This window comes from Spermophilus citellus (assembly GCF_964194105.1).
Source record: "Spermophilus citellus genome assembly, chromosome: 2".
Classification (NCBI taxonomy): Eukaryota; Metazoa; Chordata; class Mammalia; order Rodentia; family Sciuridae; genus Spermophilus; species Spermophilus citellus.
This window is the reverse complement of record NC_138183.1, coordinates 219,499,341-219,512,717: the sequence shown is the minus strand read 5'-3', so window position 1 is coordinate 219,512,717 and position 13,377 is coordinate 219,499,341. Positions and strand designations below refer to the sequence as shown.

General features: G+C 33.1%; 1 protein-coding gene across 1 annotated transcript in view; it reads right to left on the bottom strand.

Moving 5' to 3' along the window:
- The window catches only part of ANO3 (anoctamin 3), a 197,734-nt gene that overhangs the window by 120,562 nt on the left and 63,795 nt on the right, over nt 1-13,377 (bottom strand). The window contains exon 4 of the mRNA XM_081279744.1: nt 3,271-3,429. Within this exon, the coding sequence (XP_081135870.1) occupies nt 3,271-3,429 (159 nt within the window). The remainder of the gene's footprint in view (nt 1-3,270; nt 3,430-13,377) is intronic.

Sequence of the window (13,377 nt, the reverse complement as noted above, 5' to 3'; positions counted from 1 at the left end):
TTTATTAAAATAATGGTCAAAAGCTTACATATAAAACAGATTAACTTAAACAGAGCCATTCTTTCCAGGCTTGTTTAGTGCTCTTCCTCTCTGGAATTTAAAAATGTCTATAACCTTTCCCCTGTGACCATCCTGATACTCCCACTGAGGCATGTTATTCTAGGAGATGGATCATTGCTGGATTCTAATGCATGACCAGGGAAGCCTTATCCAGCCCTTTTCCCACCTAATTTAGGGGTTTTTTTTCACCTACTTTGGCACTATTAATTTTTCAAATCTCAATTCAAAGATTTAATGAATTTAATGAATTTTAAAAATTCACTTCTTCAACTTCCTATAATTTTCTCTTATCCTCCAGACTAGACTATTTCCTTTGTTATAAGCCATTTTAATTCCATTTGCTTTTCTTTCAGATCATTTATTTCAATTTGAAATTATGAAAAGTATTGTAGTAAAGGATAATTTTAAGCATTGTATCAAATGAGTAAAGATTCAAGCCATCTTGGATCCCATCATCTATCCTGTGCAAAGTCACTGAAATAGACTCTTAGTTATGCAAGTATTAGTCAGATAGAAAGGGTGTGACAAGATCTCTCTTTCCTTCTTTACTTCCTTTATTCCTTTCTTTAAACTTTGAAACATAAGCAGAATTCCTTAGAGAAATTGGACCAAATTTCATAAGGCTTCTAAGACCTTTTTCAAGGAAAGATATAAAAAAATCCCCATCCCTGCTCCAAAACTGATAATATCTAATCTGGAGAAACATGTAAACTTTACCCATTGCACTGTCAGGAAAAAAAAAAAATCATTTTCCTTAACAGTGAGGCACCTGGGGGACAGAAAGAAGAAGTCAAGACTGGCAATTTGTGTTCAATACAACAGCTACTGTTCATAGGCATGGCTGGTTCTAATGAAATATGCATCTGGGTTTGGGTATACCTCCTGACCCAGCTGTCCTGGGACTTCACTGAACTATGGGAAACACATCTAAGAAAGTGAATGTGAATTGAAAAACTGTAATGCTGGAACTCAGAATGAAAAACCTGTCTATCTGGGAATAAAAGTAGACAAATAGATACTGTTCTGCTGAGCAACAACATAACCACAAGCACCTTTGGCAGCAATGGAACAGTCATAGCTTAAGGATGAATAGACTTCACTTTTAGAGAAGAACAGAACCCTTTGTGGATGAGTAACAGCCGTATTATTCTTGGGAGCATGTTGGAGGAATAAGAGAGAGGAAGACTCAGAGAATCTGGATTTTCTGCCAAGAAAATTAAGTACAGTTAGTGGGCCACATCTATTACAAATATCCAGTTTTTGTATTTGACTTCTTTTTTTTTTTTTTTTTTAAATCTTCATACAGATCAAAGGTAGTGATATGGTCCACTTTACTCATGATTTCCCGCAGTTTGTTCAGGGTTTGACAAAAATTATTTAATGAATAAGTAAACAACGGGAGGTGCATGAGTTAAATAATCACCAGTATTATAATAATCTCTTGTAAACTGTTCTATAAGCAGATGAGGAAGGGATTGATTCTATCTGTGTGGAGCAGAAGGCACAAAGGAATCTAATGAGTAAAATCTTGACATAAGACTGAGTTCATGAGATTTTTTTCAAAAAGTAGTTCTTCATTTAATTACTCACCAGTGAGTGAGATATTCTGGGCTAAACTTCACAGAAGAGGTATAAAAAAGAAATAAAGGATCAACAGAACACTGTGGTCAGTATTTCACTCACCCTGTTCTATAATACTTGGCACTGTGTGAATAATTCCTTCCTTTCAGAGCCAAGTCATTGTGAGTTTGTTATTTTACATCCTATTAAAAGAGTTTTAATAGGGGCTGGGGATGTGGCTCAAGCGGTAGCGCGCTCGCCTGGCATGCGTGCGGCCCGGGTTCGATCCTCAGCACCACATACAAACAAAGATGTTGTGTCCGCCGAGAACTAAAAAATAAATATTAAAAATTCTCTCTCTCTCTCTCTCTCTCTCTCTCTCTCTGTCTCCCCTCTCTCTCACTCTCTCTTTTAAAAAAAAAAAAGAGTTTTAATAAATATAAATGGATTAGTTTTTCCAGGGTGACCCCAAGATATAGTTCATAACTTTCTAATGTGTATTTCTCAGAAAATTGACTTCAACATATATTCTGTGAAGAAAAGTAGGGGTAGTTTCAGAGTTTTATATCTAAGTGTTTACTAACATTCTTAAATTTTATTAGCAAGTCAATTAGATACTTAATCAAAGAAATCATCAGGATTTTTTTTTACCATTCCATTTTTTTTAGAAATATATTTAGGAATATCTCTAATATTTAACTTAATTTTTTTCTCTCAATGGGAGAATAGCTGACCAAATCCTGAAGTTATAAAACTATTCACCAAGTAAAAAATTTCTAAAGGTAATGAGAATTAATATATTTATAAAATAATGTTAAACAATGGTATTGAGTAGCAGGATAATATATGTATCATAAATATGACTAATTTTGTATAATATATTTACTTATGGTTGTTTATATATGCAAAATATATTAAGGAGCATTATCAGTAAAAATTCAATCCATAAAAGCCACCAAAGTAGAGAAGGGTATGACTTAGAAGGTGACAAATATGAACATTGGCTTTTATACTTTACACTTCTATGTTTTTAACTTTTTAAAGTAAGGTTTTTTTCTTTATCTAACATAAATAAACATGTGAATTTAAAACCGTATAAAATTTAAATAAAATGGCAATAATTATAATTTTTGGATTATAGTAGAATATGAGGTAATTTTTGGATTATAGGGTCACCAGCTTTTTTCTCCTATTTTTCATTTTTTTTCCTAATTGTCTTGATACTTTTATTGTTCCAATAGAAAAATAAATAAATCATTTACAGAAATTTTAAGAACCTATCAAACAAAGAAGGATTGGGAAGAATAGTACTTATAGTTTCACCAACAAAATACCGACATTAACAATTTGGCAAACACTTTTCTTTCAACATTTCAAGTCCCCCCCCCCATAGAATTTCCTATTTTGCATGGACATAGTCATTAATTATTCATTTTTTTAAATTGCAAAAATAGTGGTGCCCTTTTAAAAATAAACTGTGCAGAAACAGAGCAAAAAGTGAATATGTATGTGAACATATATACATCTATTAGGAGAAAATGAGTATATATTTTATGAAGCCATATGATATATTTCTCCATACTTAAACACAGGTGATCATTTCTGTTCCATAATATCATACCACAAAGTTAATAATGGCAAAGCACCTACCTCCTTCTCCAACATCAAGCCTTCTGCTCTGAGGTTCTTTTCAAATGTGTTTCTTTTGCCATATTGTATATTCGTCTTTCTATAAACCAGGATGTAGTCAATTCGCTTTTTGCCATCTTTAAATAGAAGTCCACTAGAGGCTATGTAATTCATGTCATTCTGTAAATAAAGCAACAATTGTTAATACTGTGAGTTATATAAGTGTTCATTTTTGTAAAATCATTAGTGATCTGATATCAAAAATGTGTTTTTAATATTTCAGACTCCTATTGAGATATAGAAGGATAATTAAAGAAAGCAAGCTGTCTACTATAGGAGGCAGACCAGCAAGTGATGTTCCAGGATTTGAAATTAGATGGTCTGATTCCAGAACTGGGGGTTCATTGTGCTGACATGAGTGTGTGTGTGTGTGTGTGTGTGTGTGTATTTTAGTAAGGCTTTATAAAATAATCAGTGAATATATGCTGTTTTACCAATCTTTGTCCAGACTGAAATGCTTTCTATTCTTTATCTCATTTAACTACTTTCAAGTTGTATTTCAAAGTTAGACACTAAGGTGAAAGTATTAATCTGACACATCTTTCCTATGTACATACATGAATACACCACAGAGAATCTCCACATCATCTACAATAACAAGACTGGCATTTTAATTAGAAATAAGATGTACTCCATATGTGTATAAATATGTCAAAATATACATGACATGAGAGTATAACTAAAAATAACAAATAAGAAAAAAGAATATAAATTCTAAGAAGTGAAATCATCATGTGGTAGCTAGCACTCAGATCAGGCATTACTTTACTAAACATACACTGAAATGATACCAAAAACAGACAATAATTCCTGAGTTACTTGCTTCAGAAAATATTTACTTCCAGTATAGATAAATCCAAACCAATAAAAATAGCTTATTCATTAAAACTCACCACTGGTTCATCAGGACTGATTGAAAGCCCTCATCTTACTGTACCCAACAACCCAAGCTGTTTTTCATAGACTCTGACCAAATTTTTTACCAAAAGTTCTACCTTGTAAGACTGACCCCAAAGTGACTCAGCTCAAACCCTATAGCCCCTTGAGAACTCTTCCCTAAACTTACCCTTTTAAAACACTACTTGGAATACACACAGGTGGTATTCTCAGTTGCTATACAGAACTTAAATAAAACCAGGTTTACTGGCCAACATTTTTCCTAATGAATTCCTTTGGAAGGTGTTAGCTGAATGTTGCCCAAGATCACAAAAATCAGGAGTTGAATCCAATTTCGCCTTCCTCCAGGTTTATATTCTTAGTTAATAGCTACCCATCCTTCTTTCTCTACTTAACTTGCAGCTATTTTGATAGTTATGCCAACTCTCTATTTCATGTTTCCCGTATAAGCATTCTTGAAAGTCAAAACACTACCTAACACCTGGAGAATTATCAGATGATTTTAGACAAAGACATCTCAGACATCTTTGACAAAGACTGACAGTGACCCATATATGGACTCTTTTAAATAAGTGAATGACTTTTAGAGACTGGGAAGGGTGCTAAGAGGGAGGAGCAATGGGGAAGGAAAATTGAGACTAGAAGCAGGGTGGTTTTTTGCAATTAATAATAATGTATACATGCATGAAAACATCATGGTAAAATACCATATATTTGTACAATTAATATGTAATAATAATTATAATAACAAAATAAGTGATGACCAGAGTGAGCTGGCATCCCCAGAGGAAAAAACCAAAAAGCCATTCAGATGAAGCAACAGAAAGTATATTTGCAATATTGTCATCTACGGCCACAGGTTAGAAGGTCTCAGTAGCTTTTGATGGTCTGTGTTACTCAGAGAGAAGAGTTTCAAGTGTGAATTCATAGTACTAGAGATGGCAATGGTCAAGGATAAGAAGGTGTTACACAGTCTTTTCTTCAGTGAATGCAAAGTGATGATATTTCCAGGATCATTTTATTAAGTACCACAATAAGCCTAAGCAAGCAACCGAAACCTTGTGGTTGCATAATCATCATCAGTAACAATAACAGCTATCACTTATTGAACTCTTAATATGGGCCCATAATATACCAAGTGTTTCATCTGTAATCCTCATAGCCCTTTGAATTATATACTGACAGGAATGTATAGAAGCCAAAGAGTGACATCAGATTTCATAGAAAAGTAAACAATAAATATCACCAATTTAATAACTTATTCACTACTATGTTAAAAGAAAACAAAAGATGCAACAAAATTAGACATTTCTATGACTGAGGTTTCTGTAGTTTTGGAGGCCAACAGCTACAGCAAGACATTACATGATAGGGATATTGAGTGGCTTCTGCTTTTAGCACTCCAGAGATTTATCTCCTTAAAGTCACCAATGACATACTTTTTGATGTATTCAGTTATCAATTCTCTGTCCTCTTCTTACATGACCTAGCAGTAGCTGAATCATTTCACCCTACTTGGCATATGTAAGGAAAATAAAAAGGACACAGAGACAAGATGCAGAAGCAGAAAAAATGGCTGCTCATCTAAGTGGCCACCTTTATTTATATCACTAGGTTACATTAGGTCATTAGTGCCATAACTACATTTTTGTTTATTGTATCAGGAAGGTTTCTTATTCCATAATTACACTCTACAGTTACAATATGCAATGTTAGGAGGTTTGTGTAGCTCTCAAGAAACTCCATTATTTAAAGTTACTGTTAGTGGGCAGGTCCAGGGTCACCAGAGCTTGGTGAAACATTGAAGTTATCTAGTAAGCAAGTTCCTTTATTTCCAGGAGCTATGTGCTTGAGATCAAGGTTGCATATGATAAAACTCTAGCACAGAGACTCCTCATGCAGGGCATTGTTACAGCAGCCAGGCATTTCCTAGCAGCCAGGCATTCTGTGTCTTTGCACATAAACTTTCTTAGCTACCAAGCATATCACAGTTATGAAGCTATCCCAGACTGCAATCCCAAACACAGAACCCTTACAGGTATATCCTTTTCTTTTGACTCCTGCTACACCTCATTATTTGAATTTCTTTTACTTGAAATGGTTTCTATCTTCTGATGGTTGACTAATGGACCAGTCACTGGTTCTCTTGATTTCTTCATCTATACTCCTTTCCTAGCTATTTAATCCAGTCTCATGAGCTATAAATGACCATTTATATGTTGACAACACAAAATCAGTATTCACATGCTTGTAGATCCAACTACTTTCTGGAGTTCTTCATTTGACTGCCTATGGATATATCAAAGTTGAGTGTCCAAATGGAATTCCATATCTTCCAAAAGCAGGTGCTTCTCATAACCTTCATTATTCTAATTGATTGCAACACTATCCCTTCAACTGCTCAGACCAAAAGTCTTTTCTGTTTCTTCTGTTCCACCCATCAAAGAAAACTGTTCAAAATATATTTAGAATTTTACCACTTCTAGAACTTTCACTATTACTAGTATGGCTGAAACCATAATTGCCTCTTTATTGGATTATTGCAGTAGTCTGACACATCTCTTTGCTGATATGCATGTTCCTCTCTAGTCTGTTTCCAAGCTGCAATATCTGAGTGAGCCTCAACCTTATAGAAGACCCCAAAGAACTCCAGCCCTCCAAAAGCTCTCTGTGTTCCTCTTCATTCTTCACCCTACTTTCTCTAATCTAGTTTTTCTTTGCACCTACAAATGTCTAACATGCTAGTTAGCATTAAATACTTTCTTATTATTATCTTTTGTTTACTTACTATCTTATCATCCTAGAATAATGTTCTATAAAGGTAATTTTAAAATGTTCTGTCACTGAGTATTCCAGACACCTAACCCCCACAACAAAATATATAATAAGGATCTATAAATATTTCTAAGAAGAAGGAACAGAAGAAAGTAGGGAGGAAAGAAGGGAAGAAGGGAGAAGTCAGGAAGGGCAAAGAATATTCATAGTTGTACATAATCAGATAGGGCTAAATTAAAGAATATAAGACAAAAAATTTAAACAGATAATTTCAAGCAAAGAAATGGAATATGACATAAAAAAGCCTACCAACAAAGTAAAGCCCAGGACCAGATGGAATCTTGGCAGAGATCTACCAGACCTTCATAGAAGGACTCACACCAATACTTTTCAAATTATTCCTTGAAATAGAAAAGGAGGGAACCCTTCCAAACTCATTCTATGAAGCTAGTAAAACTTTGATACCAAAACCAGACAAAGACACATCAAGGAAAGAAAAATCCAGACCACTATCCCTCTTGAACATAGATACAAAATTCTTAATAAAATTCTGGCAATGTGCATAAAAGATAATGCACCGTGATCAGGTGGGGTTCATTCCAAGGATGCAAGGTTGGTGCAACATATGGAAATCAATAAATGTAATTCATAACATCAACAGACTTGAAGACAAGAATCACAGAAATACATTAATAGATGCAGAAAAAAAGCATTGGACAAAATACAGCATCCATCCATGTTCACAACACTAGAAAAACTAGGGATAGTAGGAACATACCTCAACATTGTAAAAGCTATCCATGTTAAACCCAAGGCCAACATCATTCTAAATGGAGAAAAATTGGAAGCATTCCCTCTAAAAACTGGAAAATGACAGGGATGCCCACTTTCACCACTTCTATTCAACATAGTCTTTAAAACTCTCGACAGAGCAATTAGACAAAAGAAAGAGATTAAGGATACAAATAGGAAAAGAAGAGCTCAAATTATCCCTATTTGCTGAGGACATGATTATACATTAGAAGACCCAAAAACCTTCACCAGAAAGTTTCTTGAACTCATAAATGGATTCAACAAAGTAGCAAGATGTAAAATTAACACCCATAAATCAACTGCATTCTTAAACACCAATGACGAATTAACTTAAAGAGAAATCAGAAAAAAACTATCCCATTCACAATAGACTTAAAAAAAAAACAAAGAAAGAAAATACTTGAGAATCAAGGTAACAAAAGGGGCAAAATACCTCTACATTTAAAATTACAGAACACTAAACAAAGAAATTGAAGATGACCTTAGAAAATTGAAAGATCTCCCATGTTCTTGGAGAGACAGGATTAATGTTGCAAAAATGGCCATACTACCAAAGTGCTATACATATTTAATGCAATTCCCATTAAAATTCCAATGGTCTTCTTCACAGAAACAGAAAAAGCAGTCATGAAATTCATTTGGAAAAATAAGAGGCCCAGAATAGCCAAAGCAATCCTTAGTGAGAAAAATGAAACAGGAAGCATCATAATACCAGACATACTATAGAGGTATAGTAACAAAAAACGGCATGGCATTGGCACAAAAATAGAATTGAAGACCAATGGAACAGAATAGAAGACACTGAGACAAACTCAGATATATACCATTATCTCATACTAGACAAAGGCACCATAAACATACATTGGAGAAAAGATAGCCTCTTCAACAAATGGTTCTGGGAAAACTGGAAATCCATATGCAGTAGATTGGACTTGAACCCTTGTATTTCAGCCTCCACAAAACTCAACTCAAAGTAGATCAAGTACCTTTGCATTAGACCAGAGACCATGGAAATACTAGCAGGAAAAAATAGATCCAACTCTCCATCATATCTGCTCAGGAACAGACAGCCTCAGTAAGACTCCAAAAGCACAAGAAATAAAATCAAGAATCAATAAATTGGATGGCATCAAACTAAAAAAAAAAAAAAAAGAAAAAAAAAACAACTTCTCATAGCAAAGAAGAAAATCAAGAGCATCAACAGAGAGCCTACAGAATTGGAGAAAAGCTTTGCCACCTGTACCTCAGATAGAGCATTAGTATCCAAGATATAAAAGAACTCAAAAACCTTAACACCAAGAAAACAAATAACCCAGTCAATAAATGGGCAAAGAAACTACAGAGGCACTTAACAGAGGGAGAAATTCAAATGGTCCAAAATGCATGAAAAAATGTTCAATATCTCTAGCAATTAGAGAAATGCAAATTAAACCATTGAGATTCCATCTCATTCCTGTCAGAATGTCAATTATGAAGAATATAAGTAAAAATAAATGTTGGCAAGGATGTGAGGAAAAAGTTCACTAATACATTGCTGGTAGCACTATCAACTGTTAAAACCACCCTAGAAAGCAGTATGGAAATTCATCAGAAAACTTGGAAGGGAAGAACCATATGACCCAGTTATCCCACTTCTCAGTCTATTACCCAAACAACTTAAAATAAATATACTACAGTGACACAGCCATCAATGTTTATAGCAGCTCAATTCACAATAGCCAAGCTTTGGAACTAATCTAGGTGCCCATCAACAAATAAATGAATAAAGAAAATGTGGTATACATACACAGTGGAATATTACTTAGCTATAAATAGAATGGGCATTTGTTGGGAAATAGAAGGAACTGGAGAACATCGTGCTAAGTGAAATAAGCCAGTTCCTGCCTTCTGCAAAAAACAAAAAAAAAAAAAAAAAAGTTGGATGTTCTCGCTGATATGTAGATGCCTACCAATAATAGAGGAGGGTAAGCAGAGGAAGTTTAGAAGTTCACTAGATTAGATAAAGGGGAATGAAGGGAAGGAAGGGGGGATGGGAATAGGAAAGACAATATAATGAATCAGACATAGCTTTCCTATGCTCATATAGAATACACGATAAGTATAACTTCACCTGATGTTTAACCACAAGAATGGGATCAAAATTGTAAATGGGTTGCACCCTATGTATGTATAATATGTCAAAATACACCCTACTATCATGTATACTTAAAAACAACAAATAAAAAAATACAAAAGAAGGTAGGGAGTGAGGAAGTGAGGGAGGGAGGAAAAATGAAAATGAAGACTAGAGGACGATAGGAAGGAAGAAGAAGATCCATAGTTGTATGTAACCAGGTAAGGTTAACTTAAAGAATATAAGAACAAGAAGAAATTATGTGGTCGTTCATCATTGTCTTGCATGCAATATTTATAACAGATCAAATCATAAGCAGCTGGGACGAATACACACATACAGAAGCAGCATTTCAATAGCAATAGCTTGGCCTTTTGCTTTATAGCAAAGACTGCCTCCAGGCATCTCCATGCTGATCTAAGCAAGACTACATGAAAAATGATATGATATACAAATATAACTCTTTATTTTATTTTCCTTACACCATACCAACATCTCTTGTTCAGGAAAAAGTTATAGATTGAGCCTTATAGTGAAAATAACATGTTTAATCAAGTAGAGGAAAAATTACTTCAATAAGAAGGTCTAAAAAGGAAGTGCTTTGTTTCGTAGAAAAATAACAGAAAATGGTAAATTTTCTAAAAGATTGCATTTGCTTTTCCATATTTTAAAATTAGCATTGACTGACAGTGGACTCCTCGTTTTTATTATTATCCATTACTATGATGTTAAGCAAAATAAATGCTAACTTCTTCCAGAGAAAGAGCTAAAAATTTACTGTTGAAAATGTCTACCATTTTAACAATAAGCAGCATGAGACAGTGTACTCATTTTTCGTCTTATTCTGAGAAAACATCTTTACAAGTGCCATTAATTAACATTCTGCTCTATTATCTAATTATTCTATCAACTCTAAATTATTAATGATGGGTTTTGCCAGTTTTACTAGGTGCATTAAAATATATATATGAATGTGGCAAAACAGAATCATGCAAGATTTCAAAATTTCTTTCAAATTACATATAATTAATTCAATATATATTCATGTAGTTTTAAGGTTAAAAGCATTATATTTTGAAATTTATGAAAACCATTAAGCAGTATATAAATTTGTGAACCAGAGAAATAATCCCTGAAAGTATAGTTTTAACCAGGATGTAAATTAAGCCATCTTCAAACCTGTTACTTAAAAGTAGGGTAGACAGAAAATTTATTACACATACCATTACATTAAACTTTAATTGTTTGATAAAGTAACAGCTGATTGCACATGAAATCAAAACTCATCTCTTAACTTATCTGGTATGTGAAATACTTTCTAATTACAATGGGGAATGTGCACCATTTATAATCAGATCTTCACATTTTTTGTTCTCAGAAGATAGAATAAAACTAGCTTTTCACAGGGAAGCTGAGATAAAGATCATACAATCAGGTACCTGCCTGATCTTACAAATTTTTTTCAAAAAACTTAATCATTTATGCATTTGCAAACCATGAAGCTCAGATACTTCTGGAAAAGCTGATCTTCTTAAAGAATTCAAGAATATGTGATGGTTCATGTTGAGAAGAAATGTTTTACAAAATTTTTTAGCCCATTGTCAAAATAACAGTGAAAAATTACCATTTCATTAGAACACCCTTTAGGTTATTCTTCAAATAACATATCAGCAACCATAAAATATCTATATTTTATACATACTATACATACTATACATATACACATTATATACATACTATATATAATATGTAGTTTAATATATAGTTTAAGGGTAAAAGAAACCATATATATAATATATATGTATATGTAGGATTTTCATTTTTCTTAATCTAATAAGCATTTATTGGATACCTAATGTGTGCTAGATACCATGCTAAATGCTAGGGATAAAGAATAAGAAAGTAATTAATACTTTCTGGGATTTAAGTATTTACCTGGGGTCAAAGACATAAAAAATATAGTTACAATGTTATGCCTATTATATATAACTATAGAGGTATGATTTATGGGTGTATCCAGAAGATGGGGGGCAATAGTCACCTAACACACTATCTTGTTTACTTTACTGAAGTCAGTCTATGTTAGACACATACACACATACACAATTAGTTCATATTACTAATTTCTAAGTCACTGATTTATCTGTTAAACACACTTTTGAGCTAGTAAAATTCTATATGACATATTGGCTAAAGTACTGAGATCTCAATTCGGATAGGTATGTGATCTATATAACTGATTATTCAGACATTTAATTTAATCTCACTGTTCAATTTCAGTTGTATATCTTTGAGATGAAGAAAATAATATTAGCAACATTGTAGCACTGTTACTATAACCAAATGAATAACAAGTGAAGAACTCTCCCAAATTTACTGACTCATTTCAAATTAGAAAAATGTTAGCTATCATCATAATAAAATATAGTTAAAAATTCATATAATTTATTAATTCACATTTGTATCTTGTTATTCAATTATCAAAATGACCTTTTTAACTTTTCTTCCAGGAATTCATCCTTTATTTTATTTTATTTTATTTTATTTTTTGTGTGTGTGGTGCTGGGAATTAAACCCAGGGCCTTGCAAAAGCCAGGCAAGCACTGTACCAAGTGGAGTTACATCCACAAAACCTCCCTTTAACTTTGAGGAAAATTATCTTCTGAGGGCAAAGAAAGCTGTAACCATAGATAAGTAATCCAAAGGGCACTGATATGAATTTTGAACCATAGTAAAGGAAAGCAAATACTCTCTCTCTCTCTCTCTCTCTCTCTCTCTCTATATATATATATATATATATATATATATATATATATATATTTTTTTTTTTCACTACAAAAGAAAATGGGTAAAAGTCCATTGCTTAATGAATTATTACAAGGTAAATACCTATACTACCATTACCCAAATACAGAAACAGAGCCTCTCTGCACAAAGCTCCTTCATATTTTGTGTCTTAATCACAAAGTCCTCCATCCATATTACCCTCCTCAACATAATCACAGTCTTATCTTTTATGGTACTACTTTCTTATTTCCTTTAGTTTGATTATCAATGTGTATGTCCTTAAACATTCAGTTTAGTATAGTCTGTTTCAAACTTTATGCAGGTGCAAACAAAAATGAATGGTTTGTGTCTGACTTTTAATGCAATGTAATGCATATGAAATCCATCTCTAGTTTTCATATAGTTGCAGTTCCCTTTTCACTGTTATATAGCATTATTTCATATGAACACACAAAAGTTACTTATGTTTCTACTGTTGACAGACATTTGAAGTCTTTGTTGGATATTAAATATTTATTCTTATATCTTGCAGTACTTAGGAGAAAAACTGCTAATTCACAGAGAATGCTCATTTAAATTCAGTAGGTAATGCTAAACAATATTCTAAATTAATTTATATCCCTACCAATAATATTTCAGTTATTCATGCTCCACAAATTCTTTTCAGTCTATGAAAAATTATA